The following is a 21295-nucleotide window of genomic DNA, read 5'->3' as shown; positions in this document are numbered from 1 at the left end:
TGACAGCTAGGGCAGCCGGACTGTCAAATGCTGCCAGACGCGCGTTATGGCTTAAGGGCTGCCCGGGTGACCTACAGTCTAAAGCTAAATTGTGCTCTCTCCCCTGCAATGGTCGGTTCTTATTTGGCAAGAACTTGGACGATATCCTGGAGAAAGCAAGCGATAAGAAAAAAGGCTTCCCCAGGTTCCCGACAGAACAGAGGAGACAGCCTTTTCAGAGGGGAAGATTCAATAGGGGGCGTCCTCCCGCTGACAGGAGAAGATGGGAGGATAAAAGAAAAAAAGAGTCGGAATTTATGTTTGGTGGAAACACCTCCACCTCAAAGAAATCGCCACAATGATGCCAGTATTCCAGTGGGGGGGGATTGGCGCTCTTTTTCCAGGCCTGGGAAAAGATCTCCTCCAATACCTGGATCCTGGGCATCTTAAGAGAAGGCCTGAGAATCCCCTTTATTCGCCAGCTAAAACCCGTGGTTGTCATTACACCCATCAGGAAGGTGACCGAAGAACAGTTAGCCTTAGAAGCGGAGATCCTGAGCCTGATAGACAAGCGGGTACTTTACGAGGTCCCACACACACAGGAAGGAAGGGGGTTCTATTCACCCCTTTTTCTGATAAAAAAAACCGGATCAATCATTCAGGACGATTATAAATCTCAGACGGCAGACCTTCAAGATGGAGTCAGTGGCTACAACCGTGAAGCTACTACATCAAGATTGTTTTATGGCCGTAGTCGACTTAAAGGATGCATATTATCACATCTCTATCCATCCAGATTACCAAAAATACTTGAGGGTAGCGCTTTATATCCAAGGCGTACTGAGGCATTTCCAGTTCAGAGCTCTTCCATTTGGCATATCCATAGCCCCGAGAATTTTCACTAAGGTCATAGCGGAGGTGACAGCCTTTCTCCGGATTCATGATACGGTCATAATACCATACTTGGATGATTTCCTTATAGTGGGCAGCTCAGAGGACCACTGCATGGCACAGTTGAGCCGGGTGACTGACACCTTGCAAGAATTAGGGTGGATAATCAATTTCAAAAAATTGAAATTACAACCCCTAAAAAAACAGACCTTCCTGGGATTTATACTGGATTCAGAAAGGTAGGCGCGTCTGCTCCCAGAGTCCAAAATAGAGAAGGTACAGAATCTGGCCTTGTTGGCCCGAAACCAACCATGTATGACATTGAGAAGGGCAATGTCCCTACTAGATACCCTAACGTCCTGTATTCCGGCGGTCAGGTGGGCTCAATTTCACACCCGACAACTCCAGGAGGAAATATTATTAGCACAAAGATCACTAAGAGGGCGTTTAAAAGGAAAGCTGGAGCTTTCTGTAAAAACCAGAGACTCTCTAAACTGGTGGCTAGACGGTACAAATCTGACCTAAGGAATACCATGGGACAGACAGACGACAGATGTGATTTTAGCAGATGCAAGCTCCTCGGGGTGGGGGGCACACCTAAGGGGCCTCATAGGCCAGGGCTCCTGGACACCTCAAGAAATAGAGGCATCTTCCAACCTAAGAGAACTGTGGGCAGTGAACAAGGCCCTAAGTCACTTCATTCCACTACTCCAGGGTCGCAATGTACGCATCATGTCAGACAACAGGGTAACAGTGGCATTCATCAACCACCAAGGAGGGACAAGATCACACTCCCTAATGAAAGCGGCGAGCGACATTCTGAGCAGAGCAGAGGAACACCTACACTCCTTGACAGCCTTACACATAAAAGGGGCAGAAAACAGAGGCAGATTTTCTGAGTCACAATACCCTGAGGCAAGGAGAATGGGTTCTAAATTGGTCCATTTATCAAAAAATAACACAGCTTTGGGGGAAACCAGTAATAGACCTCTTTGCCAACATGCACAACAGGCAAACAGAAAAGTTTTGCTCTCTAAACCCGAGGGAAAAGCCATGGGCAGTGGACTCATTGCACATCCAGTGGAACTTCAGACTAGCTTGTGCATTCCCCCCAGTGTCTCTGATCCCAACAGTTGTCAGGAAGATCAGAAACGATAAAGCCAGGGTGATTCTAATAGCCCCGTTTTGTCAGAAAAGACCCTGGTTTTCTCTACTACAAAGAATGTCCCTCTCCGATCCATGGGTTCTGCCAGAAATCCCAGACCTACTAGCTCAAGGCCCAATATTCCACGCTCAGGTCAAAGGATTTCATCTGGCAGCGTGGAATTTGAAAGATCACTTTTAATGGATCGAGGGTTCTCCCCGAGTAGGTGGCCACCCTGCTAAAGAGTAGGAAACCAGTGACAACTAGCATCTACAGCAGAACATGGAATAAGTTCCTACAGTTCCTAGGTAAGCCATTAGAAACCGAACCCCCAATTAGTGCCATCCTGGAGTTCTTGCAATCGGGGTTGCAGGAGGGGTTAGTGGTGAACACGCTTAAAGTTCAGGTGTCTGTACTAGGGGCACTTTACAACTGCAAATTGGCATCAAATAGATGGGTAGCCAGATTCATTAAATCCTGCCATAGAGCTAGGCCTATCCCAATACCCAGAATAGCCCCCTGGGATTTAAACCTAGTGCTAGAAGCCCTTACAAAGGAACCATATGAGCCGTTACACCAGCTACCCATAAAGTTTCTGACCCTAAAGACGATCATTTTAGTGGCCCTTACATCAGCCCGCAGAATAAGCGACTTACAGCCTCTCTCGGTAAATCCACCTTATACACACGTTTTTCAGGATAGGATGGTGTTAAGAACAGACCCCGCTTATCTGCCTAAGGTAGCATCAGATTTCCATCGGGGTCAGGAGATTGTCCTCCCATCCTTCTGCGAGAATCCAAAAAATTTGGGGGAGGAAAAATTCCATAGTTTGGATGTTAAGAGAGCTCTATTAGAATACATATCTGTCACTAGCCAGTGGAGGAGGTCCCAGTCCCTATTCATAGCTTTTCAGGGTGCCAGGAAAGGCTATGGGGTTTTGAAAGAGACTATTGCTAGATGGATTAGGGAGGCCATTAGTGTAGCCTACTCAGCTAGTGGTATCCCGATTCCTGACGGCATCAAGGCTCATTCCACCAGAGCCGTGGCAACCTCCTGGGCTGAAAAGGCAGAGGTATCAATTCAACAGATTTGTAAGGCCGCTACCTGGGCCTCACCTTACACCTTCTTTAAGCACTATAGATTAAATCTATCCTCCTCTGCTGACCCAACCTTTGGTAGAAGGGTGCTACAAGCGGTGGTCCCTCCGTAAGGTGTTTCGAAGTCTCCAAAAATCTCTCAGGTGTGCTGTCATGGGTGAAGGGAAAACCACCATGGTTACTTACCGGTAGCCGCTTTTTCCGGAACCCATGACAGCACCCGTATATTCCCCCCCTTTTTCACCGTATGGGTGTGCACAGTTAGTAGGGTGCTTTTGAGTGATGTGGTGTTGGATTAAACAAGTAACTAACCGGGAAGATCTCTCAATGCTCTGTAACCCAAGTGAAGCGGGGGAGATGTGCCGCCCCTTATGTCTCAGTAGGTTCCTGTCCTGGCGGGGCGGATCCCTCTCTCAGGTGTGCTGTCATGGGTTCCGGAAAAAACGGCTACCGGTAAGTAACCATGGTGGTTTCTGTGCAGATTTCTAGTAGAATAAATTGTATTTGAATCCTATCAGCTGTTTACTATAACCGCAACAATTGAGGCAGTGTATTGAATCCTAAAAAAAGGTTAATAAAACGGCAACAATTATATAAAACCGCAGCCAATAAAGTTGCAATATTTTTAGATAAAAAAAAACAATATTCAAGTATGATTAAATTGACATTTACCTTGAAATATGATAGTAGTGCTGGTATGCTAAAATTTAGGAGAATTTATTCTACTAGAAACCTTTTCTCTGAGGAGTCTGTCTGGGTCTTACAGCCAGTTCCCTACTCCTTCACCTACACAATCTCATGCAAGTTCCTTAGTTTGCATTAACATTTTATAACATCAATTGGTGCATAATGCTTTGGCTGCCCAGACGTTTAACCCCTTCCTGCCATCCGACGTACTATCCCGTCCACGGTACCCGGGCCCGTATGACCGGGGACGGGATAGTACGTCGGCGCGATCAGCGGCGCCCACGTGGTGAGCGCCGCTGATCGCGGCCAGGTGTCAGCTGATTATCACAGCTGACACCAGGCACAATGTGTCAGGGGCGGTCACGGACCGCCCCCAACACGTTAACCCCTTGCACACCGCGATCAAACACGATCGCAGTGTACCGGGGGTTAAAGGGAAGCATCGGCAGGGAGGGGGCTCCCTCCGTGCTTCCCTGAGCCCCCCACGGCAGCGCAATGTGCAGCGCTGCTGCGGGGGACTCCCTTCCTCCAGGCCCCCGAATCCAAGATGGCGACGGGGGTCTTCGGGGGCCTGCGGAAGCTGGCTTCCTCAGTGCCTGCAAAGCGCAGGCATGAGGAAGCCTTCTGCAGTGCCTGTGTCAGATCGCTGATCTGTCACAGTGATCTGTGATGTGACAGATCAGCGATCTGTCACAGGACAGTGATGTCCCACCTGGGACTATTTAATAAAGTAAAAAAAAAATAAAAAAAAGTGTAAAAATAATTTTAAAAAAATCGCCAAATAAATTAGAAAAAAAATAAAAAATATTCCCCCAATAAATCCATTTTTTGGAAATAATAAAAAAAAAAACAATAAAAGTACACATATTAGGTATCGCCGCGTCCGTAACGACCCGCCCTATAAAACTGTCCCATTAGTTAACCCCTTTAGTGAACCCCTTAAAAAATAAAAATAAAAAACGAAGCAAAAAATAATGATTTATTATCATACCGCCAAACAAAAAGTGTAATAACGCACGATCAAAAAGATGCATATAAATAGCCATGGTACCGCTGAAAACGTCATCTTGTCCCGCAAAAAACGAGCCGCCAAACAGCATCATCAGCGAAAAAATAAAAAAGTTATAGCTCGCTGAATAAAGCGATGCAAAAATAATTATTTTTTATATAAAATAGTTTTCATTGCATAAAACCGACAAAAATATAAAAAAACGACCTAAATGAGGTATCACTGTAACCGTACTGACCCGATGAATAAAACCGCTTTATCAATTTTACCGCACGCGGAACGGTGTAAACGCACCCCCCCAAAAGAAATTCATGAAACGCTGGTTTTTGTTCATTCTGCGTCCCAAAAATCGGAATAAAAAGCGATCAAAAAATTTCACGTGCCCGAAAATGGTACTAATAAAAACGTCAACTTGTCCGGCAAAAAATAAGACCTCACATGACTCGGTGGGTCAAAATACGGAAAAATTATAGCTCTCAATATGTGGTGATGCAAAAACTATTTTTACAATAAAAAGCGTCTTTTAGCGTGCGACAGCCGCCAAACATAAAAACCGCCATAAATAGTAAATCAAACCCCCCGTTATCACCCCCTTAGTTAGGGAAAAATAATAAAATTAAAAAAATGTATTTATTTCCATTTTTCCATTAGGGATAGGGCTAGGGTTAGGGTTAGGGGTGTGTTGGGTTAGGGTAGGGTTAGGGTTAGGGTTAGGGCTAGGGCTAGGGTTAGGGTTAGGGTTAGGGTTAGGGCTAGGGTTAGGGCTAGGGTTAGGGTTAGGGGCGTGTTGGGGTTCGGGTTGGAGTTAGAATTGGGGGTTTCCACTGTTTGGGCACATCAGGGGCTCTCCAAATGCAACATGGCGTCTGATCTCAATTCCAGCCAATTCTGAGTTGAAAAAGTCAAATGGTGCTCCTTCCCTTCCAAGCTCTGCTATGCGCCCAAACAGTGTTTTACCCCCACATGTAGGGTATCAGCCTACTCAGGACAAATTGCAAAACAATTTTTGGGGTCCAATTTCTCCTGTTACCCTTAGGAAAATAAAAAATTGGGGGCAAAAATATCATTTTTGTGGAAAAAAATGATTTTTTTATTTTCACGTCCGAGTGTTATAAACTTCTGTGAAGCACTTGGGGGTTCAAAGTGCTCACCACACATCTAGATAAGTTCCGTGGGGGGTCTAGTGTCCAAAATGGGGTCACTTGTGGGGAGTTTCAATAGTTTAGGTACATCAGGGGCTCTCCAAACGCACATGACACCCGCAGACCATTCCATCAAAGTCTGCATTCCAAAACGTCACTGCTTCCCTTCCGAGCCCCGACGTGTGTCCATACAGTAGTTTTCTCCCACATATGGGGTGTCAGCGTACTCAGGACAAATTGGACAACAACTTTTGGGGTCCAATTTCTCCTGTTACCCTTGGGAAAATGAAAAAATTGGGACTAATTGATCATGTTTGTGGAAAAAATACGATTTTTTTATTTTCATGCCCTGGCATTATAAACTTCTGTGAAGCCCTTGGGGGTTCAAAGTGCTCACCTCACATCTAGATACGTTCCTTAGTGGGTCTAGTTTTCAAAATGGGGTCATTTGTGGGGGGTTTCCACTGTTTAGGTACATTAGGGGCTCTCCAAAGGCAACATGACACCCGCAGACCATTCCATCAAAGTCTGCATTCCAAAACGTCACTACTTCCCTTCCGAGCCCTGACGTGTGTCCATACAGTAGTTTTATCCCACATATGGGGTGTCAGCGTACTCAGGACAAATTGGACAACAACTTTTGGGGTCCAATTTCTCCTGGTACCCTTGGGAAAATAAAAAAATGGTGACTAAAAGATCATGTTTGTGGAAAAAATACGAATTTTTTTATTTTTACGCCCGGGCGTTGTAAACTTCTGTGAAGCACTGGGGGGTTCAAAGTGCTCACCACACATCTAGATAAGTTCCTTGGGGGGTCTAGTATACAAAATGGTGTCATTTGTGGGGGGTTTCCACTGTTTAGGTACATTAGGGGCTCTCCAAAGGCAACATGACACCCGCAGACCATTCCATCAAAGTCTGCATTCCAAAACGTCACTACTTCCCTTCCGAGCCCCGACGTGTGCCCATACAGTAGTTTACTCCCACATATGGGGTATCAGCATACTCAGGACAAATTGGACAACAACTTTTGGGGTCCAATTTCTCCTGGTACCCTTGGGAAAATAAAAAAATTGTGATTACAAGATCATGTTTGTGGAAAAAATACGAATTTTTTATTTTCACGCCCGGGTGTAATAAACTTCTGTGAAGCACTGGGGGGGTCAAAGTGCTCACCACACATCTAGATAAGTTCCTTAGGGGGTCTAGTTTCCAAAATGGTGTCATTTGTGGGGGGGTTCCACTGTTTTGGTACATCAGGAGTTTTCCAAACGCGACATGGTGTCCGATCTCAATTCCAGCCCAAAACGTCAAATGGCGCTGCTTCCCTTCCGAGCTCTGCCATGCGCCCAAATAGTGGTTTACCCCCACATGTGGGGTATCAGCGTACTCAGGACAAATTGCACAATAACTTTTAGGGTCCTGTTACCCTTGGGAAAATAAAAATTGGGGTGAAAAGATCATTTTTGTGGAAAAAATATGATTTTTTAATTGTACCGCTGTACGTTATAAACCTCTGTAAAGCCCTTGTGGGTTCAAAGTTCTCACCACATATCTAGATAAGTTCCTTGGGGGGTCTAGTTTCCAAAATGGGGTCACTTGTAGGGGGTTTCCACTGTTTAGGTACATCAGGGACTCTCCAAACGTGACATGGCGTCCAATCTGAATTCCAGCCAATTTTGCATTGAAAAAGTCAAACGGCGCTCCTTCCATTCTGAGCTCTGCCATGCGCCGAAACAGTCGTTCCCCCCACATATCAGGTATCTGCGTACTCAGGACAAATTGCACAATAACTTTTGCAGTTCAATTTCTCCTGTTACCCTTGGTAAAATAAAAAAAATTGAACCTGAAGTATTTTTTTTATGAAAAAAAGTTAGATGTTCATTTTTTTTTAAATATTCAAAAAAATTCCTGTGACGCACCTAAAGGGTTAATAAACTTCTTGAATGTGGTTTTGAGCACCTTAAGGGGTGCAGTTTTTAGAATGGTGTCACTTTTGGGTATTTTCTATCATATAGACCCCTCAAAGTGGCTTCAAATGTGATGTGGTCCTAAAAATAAAATGGTGTTGTAAAAATGAGAAATCGCTGGTCAACTTTTAACCCTTATAACTTCCTAACAAAAAAAAATTTTGGTTCCAAAATTGTGCTGATGTAAAGTAAACATGTGGGAAATGTTAGTTATCAAGTTTTTTGTGTGCCATATCTCTGTGATTTAAGGGCATAAAAATTCAAAGTTGGAAAATCGCGAAATTTTCAAAATTTTCGCCAAATTTCCGTTTTTCTCACAAATAAACGCAAGTTATTTGAATGAAATTTTACCACTAACATGAAGTACAATATGTCACGAGAAAACAATGTCAGAATCACCGGGATCCATGGAAGCGTTCCAGAGTTATGGCCTCATAAAAGTACAGTGGTCAGAATTGTAAAAATTGGCCCGGTCATGAACGTGCAAACCACCCTTGGGGGTGAAGGGGTTAAAGTCCATGGGGAGTCTACATGTAATTTAAAAAAAAGTATTCTTATATTTATCACTTCAACAGAGAAAAAATGGACATTCTTGTGGGCTCTGTTGGGTGAATGCAACTCTATTGTGTAAAATACACAGGAATCTTCTGACACATTTAAAAATCATAGAGCTCAAAAGCAGTTTGTATGGAGCTACATGGAATGACCAAGATCCCATTTCCTTCAAAAACAAAAGGCTGGCTACATTTACCCAATGAAAGACAATTTATTTTGGTAGCAGTGCCCACGTAGACTATGATATTTAAAGGCAAGGACCACCAGAGATCAACCGTAATCTGTTAGAGAACTAAGAAATGTAAGAAAATATATCAGTTCTTCTTGCAAATCAATGTGCTCTCCATGTACATTAATATTTAGATATGCCTGGTTTTCTAGAGCCAGAGACGATCATTGAAACTTTTCTCCAATCCTGGCTAAGCGATGAGGATCACACATATAGGACCCTATAAAGTAGCTCAAAACTCCTTAACAAGATATTTGAAAACTGGTTTTAATATGATGCCAGATCGTTATAATGTCAAACAAGCCCAAAAAGTTCACTCTTTTTGCAAAAGTTTAGTCTATTTGAACCTTTGTCTATGTAAAAATATACAGTTGGATGCTTTAGACTGCTAACAAAAAAAATGATTGTAACGTAGCTTCTTGTATATTTTGTGGAAGCTCAGATCTCCCCAAAATAACCACTGCCCAGAGTCTATCCCAGACTTTGTGCTACACAGTACACCAGTACACAACCAGTTAGTATATTAGTATATTGCCAGAACAGTTTAACAGATAATACAGATGACAATTATTATCTTATTACTCTATTATTCAACTCTCATACAGACATACTCACCACTCACTGGTGATGTGGGTTCTTTTGAACCGTGCTGTTACAGTCTTACCCAGAGATATGTAGACATCCTTAGAAAGGTTGCAGATGCAGAATCAATGTAAGAATAAATGTTCTCACCTGCTGCAGCCTGGATTCTGCATTTTCAACCTTCCAGGAAGCTCCCACATACGGATTCCGAATAGACTGGTTTCCACGGTCCCCGTCGGGCGCCAAAACTGTCATAGCTGCTTTTGTTCTGACCAAGCGTCAGCTGTCCAGATCACCAGTGAGTCCGAATTGTGAGGTTTTTGCGCCCTTTCTGTTGCAAGCGCTTGAAAGACAAAGAGACTTCAACAGACAAGCCGTGGTCAAATCACTTTATCTGACGTAATGAAATATAAGACATGTTTTTATACCATTTACAACAATATGTTACTCTATGGAGCTCATTTGGCCCCCACCATCACCTCAGGGTCGTACGTACCTTGTTTACAATATACCCAGAGCACGTTGAGAACAAATATGATAACAAGTATAGTTTCCTTGAAGACAGAGACTACTAGTCTACATAAGAATAATTCTAGCAATAATAAGGCAAAAGGCAATTGAAGTCTTAAAGGCATTTAAATGGATATAAAAGCAAACCATTAACTCTTCTATATCATATCCATTACTGCAATGCGGTGGCCTCCAGGAAAATGGCCGCCGGGTCGGTGCATGCTCAGATTGAGATCTCGGCAATGAGACCTCGGGTGCCGAGATCTCGTCTCTCGAGATCTTGGGACTAGATCTCATTGGCGAGATCTCAATCTGATCATGCGCTGCCGCTGGCGGCCATTTTCCTGTAGGCCATCGCACCGCAGTAATTGATATGCGGGGGGGCTTTGGACTTTCACAAAATGCTAGCCGAGCCCCCCACACCACAGAGCACCACAGCCATTTTCACCTGCAGTACCACACATAAGAACACCCCCACATTCTAGCCTGCAGCCTGCAGCAGTGCACCACTCTTTCCTCCTCCAGCAGCTACTCTGGGACCCTGTTCCACAGTGGCCGGTAAGATATATATCCGCATTATAAGACGCACCCCAAATTTCCCCCCAAATTTGGGGGAAAATAAGTGCATCTTATAATCCGAAAAATACGGTAGTTGATGCCAATACACTTTCAGTCTGTGCTAGTTTGAATTATAAAAGTCCTGAAGAAGGGGTTGGTTCATTCTCAAAATATGCTACTGATGTTTTTTTGTTTGGGATGAGACAATGTTTAGTTTCCCTTTATTTGTAGCCACCAGTTTTCATAAATGGTGGACTACCTTTGATATCCTGCTACAGCAGAAGAAAATGTAATCATGCTGCTTTTTTTTAGTATTCAGGCATGGAGCCATCACTTAAACATTTTATTATATTTTTCAAGCAGTGCCAATGACACATCATGGCCATGGTAATGCAGGAAAACTATCACACTGTGCCTGTTATTGAAGCTCTAAAAGAAAACATGAGTTAGTTACTTAAAAAAAGTTTTTTACAAAGTCCTTGAAAACTTTTCATCTTACACAAACCATGAGAAACGATAATGATTTTCTGTGAGAGGCTTTTGAATTGTATGCAAGGTTTTTGTTAAAATGATCTTACCTGCGGAGATGCTTCTTTGATTGATTGATCGAAGGATTTATACAGATTGTAAAGTTTGCAGAGCGGTGTGATTGGATGAATACTACTGATAGGTAAACAGAGATAGCTCAAGTCATCGGAAAAATTTGAAGGGTCATTTCACATCCAAACTTATATTACAATTGATTTTTTTTTTCTTTTCTCAAGTAGCATTACAAGTAGGTCTGGAGTACATGGTCTATAAAACTGGTAGTACAAATGAAAGAAAAATGGATATATGCTCCAAGAAAGTCAAGGGCAGAGTAAGAATGGTCCTGGTTTCCATTCAATAACAGCCATGAGTTTCTTACTTGTAGTGCTGTAATAGACTTAAGAAACTTTAAAGTAAAGAGAATTATGTCACCAGATTTCCCCATACAAACTGACTTGGATTGTTAAATAAATCTGTTTGATCTGAAAGGCTGGTGTACTTACTTTGACAATCCTTGCCAGAATGCCTATATAATCTTTTGTAAAAGTTTATTTTAGATTTTTTGCTCTAGCAGGATTGAAATAAAATATTCATCTTAATGAGGTGGTACAAAACTAAAGTTGATTTTAATTACAAATGTCTATATATTTAATGTAAGAATCTAATTGCTTTTCTAAGATGCTTTAAAGGGAACCTGTCACCTGGTTAGGCTGATATGATATGAGGCCGCCACCTTCAAGGGCTGATATACATCATTCTATATTGCTGCATATAGCCACCCAACCTGACCTGAAGAGATGAAAATAACTTTTATTATACTCAGGGCAGTCCAGTCTGAGGGGTGTTCCTTTTTTGGTCTGGCGCCTCCCATCTTCTTGCAATGCCGTCCTCCTTCTTGCTTCATATGTATGACTTGTCCCTGCATCATCCACACAGTCTGCTCTGCATCACGCTCCTGCTCAGATGTACTTAGCTGCCCTGTTGAGGGCAGAGCAATGTACTGCAGTGCGCAGGCACCGGGAAAGGTCAGAGAGGCCCAGTGCCTGCACACTGCAGTATTTTGCTCTACCCTCAACATGGCAGATCAGTACACCTGTGTAGGAGCGTGATGAAGCCCTTGTGAAGGGTCAGAATACATTAAAATAATTTTACTATGTTCCTTTCATAAAGCTACATATATATCTATGTTATCTAACCATCATTACCTTTTTGTTCCCCCTTAGCATTGTGTGGTGGAGATGTAAGAGGTCCCAGCGGCACTATTCTATCCCCAGGATATCCGGAATTCTACCCAAACTCTTTGAATTGTACATGGACCATAGAAGTGACCCATGGAAAAGGTAATATATGACAAGATTGTATGCGATCACTTAGCATCAATCAGGTAGACTTGATTAATTTAAAGAAGCACTCCTTCTCCAACCAAATTTTTTATCCTCTTAATATGTTGCAGTCATCATATTATATAGCACTGTGTACTTACAATTGCTCGTTTTGCTTTTCTACCCAGATAATTCTTCTCTTTTCCGTTATGTTTATGACATCACATGATTTGGTATTTCCCTTGTCATATCTGTAAACTCGTAAAGAGCTGGATATTGACTTAAAGGGCCACTTAATATGGTGGTAATGGTGGTTTCCGAAAGGAGCCACTCCTTGGCTGGGTCCTTCCCTGGAGGAAGATCTGGCTAGTCCCGTGTTTGAGACTCTTAAATGAGGCTCCACGGACTTTATTTGCATATTTGTATTTCCCAGGGAGCATTACACCTAGGATTTCACTGATTGAGCGCCTTTGCCGGCTGCTGCAGTGTTTTCTTTGACTAGTCTCCCTGAGGTCAGTGATTGTTTCGTGATGTTGGTCTACTAGGCATTGCTCCCACCTAGTCAGAATCCTACTCCACACTGATGAGGGGCAACCCCCACGAAACAGCTGTCTGTGGATGGATACCTGGCCTTGGTATTTCCCTTGTCATATCTGTAAACTCGTAAATAGCTGGATATTGACTTAAAGGGCCACTTAATATGGTGGTAATGGTGGTTTCCGAAAGGAGCCACCCCTTGGCTGGGTCCTTCCATGGAGGAAGATCTGGCTAGTCCCATGTTTGAGACTTTTAAATGAGGCTCCACGGACTTTATTTGCACATCACATGATTAAAAACAGTTTAGCTGAATTTTTCTAAGTGCAATGTAGAAACAAGAAATGTATTTTTCCTGCATGAATCATCAGTCACTGCAAAAGTCCCTGGCAGAGAAGAGGAGTGGAGCAGCTGAGTTAGGGCTTAAAGAGGGTAATGACTCATGTAGGTTAAAAGACTTCACATTTTTTCAAAGAGCAGAGAATAAGAGAAATGAGATGAATTTACTGGGTAAAAAGGCAAAATAAGCAATTGCAAATACACAGTGCAATATGATATGATGATTGCAATGTATTAAACGAACAAAAACTTTGATGGGAGGAGTGCTTCTTTAAACAGTGAGTAAATGGATACATAAATATTTGGCAGGTTGATTCATCAATAATTGCCAGTGGGATGCTCTCAGATTGATATTAATGTAACTATAGGTGAATATGTAAGTTAAAAATCTGGAATTTGGTTTTTAAACGTTTACAGATGGAAATATTCTGTCTTTTAGCATCAAATGTTAAATACCGCTGCAGTTTTAATGGTGTCTACAGTGTATTAATTTTTGTTAGCTAATATATTCTTAAGACCAAAGTTACTGTTACAGCCATCACTATAAAGAAAATAAGAGGGAATGAGTTTCCTATCCATGCTACTAAGTATCAGGTTTTGCATACTTTCTCAAGATAGTTGTTTTGTCTCTATTAAGAGAATTGCACACTGCATTAAGTAGCTGCATGAAGAACAAGGCAGCTGATGGCACTGCATTGATTATGTGCACTCATGTTGTGAAAGCTGTTAAATTGAAAGAAGTCATAATTAGAGCTACACCGCTCCCGCTCTACATTATCTCAAGATCATCCCTATGTCTTTGATAGACAGCGTTAAAAGGTTTTTACTGAAATGGCTCTATATTAAGAGTAACATCATTGTTTTGTTTTTACCTTTTTTTTTTACTTTCGCATTGAGAGAAAAATCTCAGTTATGACAGAGACCACAGAAGAAAGAGATATAATGTAGACTTGGTTAACATTTATAAGAGTGTGGTCAAATTTTTAGAAGGTTTATAGAATCATAGAGTTGGAAGGGACCTCCTGGGCCATCTGGTTCAACTCCCTGCTCAAAGCAGGATTCGCTTAATCATCCCAGACAGATGTCTGTCCAGCCTCTGTTTGAAGACTTCTATTGAAGGAGAACTCACCACCTCTCATGGCAGCCTGTTCCACTCATTGGTCACTCTAACTGTCAAAAAGTTTTTTCTAATATCTAATCTGTGTCTCCTCCCATTCAGTTTCATCCCTTTGCTTCTAGTCTTTCCTTGTGCAAATGAGAATAAAGGTGATCCTTCTACAATGTGACAGCCCTTGAGATATTTGTAGACAGCTATTAAGTCTCCTCTCAGTCTTCTCTTCTGCAAGCTAAACATTCCCAAATCCTGCAATCTTTCCTCATAAGACAGGGTTTGCAGACCAGTCACCATTCTTTTCTGAACTTGCTACAGTTTGCTGATGTCTTTTTTAAAAGGTGGTGCCCAAAACTGGACACAGTATTCCAGATGAGGTCTGACCAAAGAGGAGTAGAGGGCAATAATGACTTCACATGATCTAGACTGTATGTTTCTGTTAATACATCCTAGAATTGCATTTGCCTTTTTTGCTGCTGCATCACACTGTTGACTCATATTCAGTCTGAGATCTATTAGTATACCCAAGTCTTTTTCACATATGCTGCTGCTTAGCCCTATTCCTCCCATTCTTTATGATTTTTTCATTTTTATTGCCCAGATGTAGTACTTTGCATTTTTCCCTGTTAAAAATCATTCTGTTAGTTGCTGCCCACTTCTCCAGTTTATTTAAATCTTTTTGAATCCTCTCTCTCTCTCTTCTCTAGAATTAGGTTCATCAACAGCATTTATGAAATAAAGAAGTTTAAATATGACATCAATGCAAGGCACATCATCGAGATTATTGTATTATCTCTTTATTGACCACATTTCTTTATGTCCACCAGCAATAATACTTGTGTGGAACTTTGATCCAAAGAGTTAGTGGCGTTACAAAAAAAATTAAGCAACTTTTTTGCAACAATTAGGGCTCATGCATACAACTGTATTTTTAGTCCTAATGCGATCTGACAAAACATTGGATCTCACTTAGACCAATATCATTCTATGGGGCAGTGCACAAGCCTGATTGTTTTCTCACGCCGGGGTCACACTTGCGAGAAACTTACACGAGTCTCGCATCTCAGTACCTGGCACTGCCGCCGGCACTCGGGACAAGAGTGTGCAGCTGCATATATTTCTATGCAGCTGAGCTCTCCGGTCCCGAGTGCCGGCGGCAATGTCAGGAATTGAGATGCCAGACTCATGCGAGTTACTCACAAGAGTTACCCTGGTCTCAGACTGAGTCTGTCTGTGGAAAAAAATTGCAACATGTCCGAGTTTGATCAAATATTTGAATCGCACTTGACCATGCAAGTCAATGAATCAGTGGAAAAATCAACTGCACTCTGACAACATCCAATAGAGATCTAATTTTCACAGGCTGAGAGAATGGAGATAATGAATTTTTCTTTCCATGTTCTTATTCTTGAAAATCGGATCACATTGTGATCACACTCTGATCGAACTCCGGTCAGAATATGATTAGCATAATGGAAATTATTTTCTCCGTTACCCATGAAAAAATTCCATGGTTGTCAGCAGAGACTTAACTTTTTTGTGCTCCTCAAATATTCAATATTGCGGTGGTTTGGGGTGAGGGAGCCTTTTTTATTTTCAATTACCCATAAATGAGTCAATATTCGGTTCACTCAGTTTTACAACTTTGTCATCTGTTGAGATAATAAAAAAAAATACCACTCAATGGCTTTTGTAAAAGTGTAGATCGTGAGATTGATAATCGGAAATGTTTAAGACTCTGTTTAAATTATGTTCAGGTCACATGTTTGTTAAGTATGAAGCCGTGAAAAATGGGATTTGGACCAGCCACACCTGCCAAATGAAGCCACTTTGTGCACCATATGACTGATGTTGCACGCATTTACAGTAACCTTGCTGAGATACAATTTTTAGTTTTGTGCACCCTAGCCTTTTAAATCACAGCACTGTCACATACGCATTCACACACATGCACAAATTCATCTATGCCCATGATCTTGGCTCAGTTCCCAGTTATAGCTATTTTTCTCTGCTGAATGCTTCAGCAGAAAAAAAGTCAATTTTCACATCCTACTTTCTTCCATTACTTTTTTCCTTCAAAATTTTAACCTAGAACCCGCTCCTTTTTTAATTTTCTTTTTATTTTGAGCTGCTCACTTATAAAGTTCTAAGTGCCATCTGTTGATGAGCCTCATCACAAATCATTGCCTATTGCAGGTGATAAGCGCTAAAGAGGGCAAAGTTTAATTCCACCAGTGCTCATCGAGAAGCATCAGGAAATGGGTTGAAATTGCAGTTGTTATGTAAACATTAAAGAATCAAACATCTTACTTCTGGAAGCTGCTGTAATAAGACTTCCAACTGCTAAAGCTAAAACTTGATTTTTAGCATAAGAAACAACTGTAATGAATAGAAATGCTCTTCTCATTCCTGCCATTTTTTTAGAATTTTTTTCGTACACATATAAAAAAAATCTTTAACTCCTTTCTTATTCCTAGATGCTCATTTTGAGACAACTCCTGAGTTTCCTTCATCCATGTCCTTATACCTCCCATTGTTCAACTTGATAGACAGATTCTTTTTTACCATAATATTCCCTGCATGCCTTCTGTCTCTTTTAATTTTGCCATTTGGAATTGTCGCTGAGTGTGTAATAAAATCTCCTTCATCAACAACTTCTTCCTTTCTGATTCTCTTAACCTTCTGGCTCTTACTGAAACCTGGATCCAGCAGTCAGACACCACCACTGCTGCTTCACTCTCATATGGTGGACTACACTTCTCTCATACCCCAAGAACGAAAGACAGAGCAGGAGGAGGTTTTGGTCTGCTCCTATGACCCAAATTTACCTTTCAGGTTATCCCTCAAGTACCCTCACTTATCTTCCCTTCTTTTGAGGTTCAAGCTGTCAGACTATACATCCCCTTCCTCAAGTGAGTGGCGGTGGTCTATTGTCCTCCGGGACCCTCCCATCAGTTCCTGGATCACTTTGCCACCTGGCTACCACATTTCCTCTCCTGTGACATCCTCAACCTCATCATGGGAGGCTTCAACATCCCCATTGCTCTTCCCCTCTCCCCATCTGCTACTCATCTTTTATCTCTAGCATCCTCCTTTCACCTTTCACAGCCTGCTAACTCAGGAAGACAGAAATTCCCTCGACTTTGTGTTCTCCCACGCTTTGCTCAGTGTATCATTTTACAATCTCCCCTCACTCACTCTCTGACCACAACCTTCTTTCATTCTTGGTTAAGAACTGCCATACCGCTCAGGTCACTCCCACTTCCCACAGTAATAGAAATATAGAGGCCATTAACACCCAAAACCTTATGAAGAACAGGCAGTCATGATTAGCCCCTATCTCCTCACTCTCATATCCTGATTCTGCAATGAAGCATTATAATGAAACACTGCAAGTGCCTTGGCTGAAGCTGCACCTCCTATACATAGAATAACTCAGCACAGACGGTGTCAACCCTGGCAATAACCCTGGCACACTCTGCAAACACGTTTCCTACAGCAGTGCTCCAGGTGCGTCAAACATCTGTGGAGAAAATCCAAGCTACCCAAAGATTTCATCCATTATAAGTTTATGCTTAAAACATACAACACTGCCGTTCACCTCTCCAAACACCCTCATCACTTCACAATCCAATAACCCTAAACATCTCTTTGACACTTTTTATTCCCTGCTCAACCCAAGAGTGCAGACTTCAACTGTGGATCTCTGCACTGACAATCTGGCCAATTATTTCAAAGAAAAAAATGACCATATCCGACAGGAAATTTTCTCCCAATTCCCTTATACCATGCGCTGTCCTCCCTCCCCCACTAGCTCACTCTCTGATGCCATTTGCTTGTTATGTCTTTCAAGAACCACCTACCTCAGTAAAAGGGTTTTCGTTGTTATCTATAATGGCCTCTTTTGCTTCCTTATTTGTCTCATTCACCACACTACAATGCCACTGGCATCCAAGGGTGCAGCACCTAAACTTTGAGAGAACCCTTAGTTATCAAATCACATGTGTCACTGGTGTGTAGGGTTTCCAGGTCACACTAGGCGAAACAAAACCTTACATTCGCACAAAAGGTCATGACATCATGACATGCACCAGGTCTTTGTGAGAGCATGTGCAGAACCATTCCCAGCCTCATCGGAGCTGGAAGTCCTGGCACAATGTGGGAAACCCAGTGATTTTTTGCACCACGGCAGTGATCAGAAGATGCTGCAAAGAGTGGACTGGTAAAGAGGAACAGAGAAACAAAAGAGATGAGGTGAGTATAAGACGGGCTGAGCTGAAGATGTGGGGCCAAATAAGTGAGATAAGATTTTTTTTATTTTTTGGCAAATGCAGATTTTTGTAAAATTTGAATATAACTCAATTCTATATTATCTCATCGCTAGTCTGGACTTAGGAATGCTAGCTGTCAAATCAACTATATAAATGTGCAGCAGACAGCTATCTAATGGGTCTGGAAGCCTAAGCTTAAACTTTCATACCCCTGATGATACAATGTTCTTTTTGTTCTTTGGCTAACCCATGGTTTGACTTTTAAGTCTAGTCATGACGTGTGTGCTGCTGGACCCCCCTTTACTCTCTCCCTATGGTGTTCAAGTGAGGTATGTGTGTTAACCTCACAACCTGTGCACTCGACACATCCCACCTCCTCCCCAACCCCACCACCACACTTATCCCATCCCTAACCCATCTCTTCATCCTATCACTAAATTCTGGTACCTTCTCTTCTGCTTTCAAACATACCACAATCACGCCTATCCAACCCTCGACCCAACCGCTATGTCCAGCTATCGCCCAATATCCCTGCTCCCATTAGCTTCCAAACTCCAGGAGCTGCACGTCCATGCTGAACTTTCCTCCCACCTCTCATCTAACTTGCTCTTTGACAACCTACAATCTGGTTTCCACCCCATCACTCCACTGAGACAGCCCTGAAGAAAATCAATAACGACCTACTTGCAGCCAAAGCAAACGGACAATACACTATACTCCTGCTTCTAGACCTGTCCTCTGCTTTCGACACAGTTGACCAATGCCTCCTAATTCAAATCCTCTCCTCCTTTGGCATCAAAGACCTCACCCAATCCTTGATCTCCTCAAACCTTTCAAACATCACATTCAGGGTCTCCCACTCCCACACTACCTCCTCATTCCACCCTCTCTCTGTTGGAGTCCCCCAAGGCTCTGTTCTAGGACCCCTACTCTTCTCAATCTGTTCACTTGGCCTTGGGCAACTCATAAAATCCCACAGATTCCAGTACCACCTTTATGCTGATGACACTCAGATCTACCTCTGTGGCCCAGATGTCACCTCTCTACTGTCCAGAATCCCTGAGTGTATATCCTCCTTCTCCTCTCACTTCCTCAAGCTCAATGTGGACAAATCTGAACTCATCATCTTTCCTCCATCTCACAGATCTTCCTTACCTGACCTATCTATCACAACTAATGACATCATGCTTTCCCCTGTAGCGAAGTCAACTGCCTTGGAGTGACCCTTGACTTTACCCTGCCCTTCAAACCACACATCCAAGCTCTTTCTACCTCCTGTCGCCTCCAGCTAAAAAACATTTCCAGAATCTGTCCTTTCCTTAACCCTCATTCTACTAAAATGCTTGTGCATGCCCTCATCGTCTCCCTCCTCGGCTACTGCAACATCCTTTTATGTGGCCTCCCTGCTAACACCCTCTCACCTCTCCAATCCATCCTTAACTCTGCTGCCCGACTCTCTCCTCGCTACTCTTCCGCTTCTCCCCTCTGCAAATCTCTTCACTGGCTCTCATTCCCTCAGCGCATCTAGTTCAAATTACTAATACTGACCTACAAGGCCATCTTTAACCTGTCTCCCCCATTTGTCTCTTAACTAATCTCCTGATACCTTCCCTCACATAATATCTGATCCTCCAAGACCTCCTTCTCTCCTCCACACTTATTCGCTCCTCACCCAACCGCCTCCAAGACTTCTCCCGAATATCCCCCATCCTCTGGAATTCTTTGCCCCAACATGTTCGACTATCAACCACATTCAGATCCTTCAGGCAGAACCTGAAAAGCCACCTCTTAATGAAAGCTTAAATTCTGCAATTACCCCGCTACCTCCTCATCACTACCGGAGATATCGCCTCAACCAACACCAGAACTGCTGCAACCCACCAACCTACTGTCTCCTTCCCCACCATCCTGTAGAATGTAAGCCCGAAAGGGCAGGGTCCTCTCCCCTCTGTATCAGTTTGTCATTGTTAGTTTGTTCACTGTAAGTGATATCTATGATATCTATAATTTGTATGTAACCCCTTCTCATGTACAGCACCATGGAATCAATGGTGCTATATAAATAAATAATAATAATACTGCATTATATGCATCTTTTTACCTATAAGCACTGCTGTGCTCTTCCTGCATACATGAGATAGCTTGCGATTTCCAGATGATTGAAATATATACTATGGGGCATATAGTCTGGACCGTTTTTTAAAAAGTATGGCTATTAGCCAACTGTAATTAAGATAATCTATATTGACTGTTACCAGTGCACTACATCTCATTCTCTGTAAATTGCACGTATGCCCTTTGTGGTCTTCCCCTTATTCAACTTGTACTCTTACTTTGGATGTCTATAAATAGAGATGAGCGACTTTGCCTTTTTTAGAGTGGACCCGACTTTCGCAAAAGTCAGGTCGAACGAAATCGGCCGACTATAGGGAAAAGTCGGAGGCCGACTGAAACATGAAATCCAATGCAAGTCAATGGGGAAGCAAAGTCGGCAGGGAGTGGAGGACAGTAAACACACCTACAGTGCCCATTTCAATGCCAAAAACATTAATTCTTATTACTGAAGCTTGTCTACATTAATTTACTTCATAATAATAGTTACACATTGAAAACTGGGGGTTATTTGGCTAAATTTGTGCGGGGGTAGGGCTGGCTCCAGGTTTTCATGTGCCAGGGGCCAAAGAGTGTCAGTGCACCCCTTTAACACATACCACAACTCATGATGCTCCGATATGGCACAGAAATATAGGCATAGTACAATGACAAATACTTCACTGCTTACATGACATGACTGACCTATTTTAAATTGTACAATAGCTCAAAAAAAGGACAGTATA

General features: G+C 42.5%; 1 protein-coding gene across 8 annotated transcripts in view; it reads left to right on the top strand.

Moving 5' to 3' along the window:
- The window catches only part of CSMD3 (CUB and Sushi multiple domains 3), a 1871449-nt gene that overhangs the window by 1168661 nt on the left and 681493 nt on the right, over window positions 1-21295 (top strand). For all 8 annotated transcript variants that reach the window (XM_073590214.1, XM_073590213.1, XM_073590210.1 and 5 more), the window contains one exon: window positions 12105-12221. In XM_073590214.1, coding sequence (XP_073446315.1) covers window positions 12105-12221 — 117 coding nt within the window. The remainder of the gene's footprint in view (window positions 1-12104; window positions 12222-21295) is intronic.

Source organism: Dendrobates tinctorius, unplaced genomic scaffold (genome assembly GCF_039654945.1).
Source record: "Dendrobates tinctorius isolate UK_male_01 unplaced genomic scaffold, ASM3965494v1 ptg000116l, whole genome shotgun sequence".
In the NCBI taxonomy this organism is placed as follows: domain Eukaryota; kingdom Metazoa; phylum Chordata; class Amphibia; order Anura; family Dendrobatidae; genus Dendrobates; species Dendrobates tinctorius.
The sequence above is the reverse complement of the archived record's forward strand: the minus strand, read 5'-3'. Positions and strand labels throughout refer to the sequence as shown.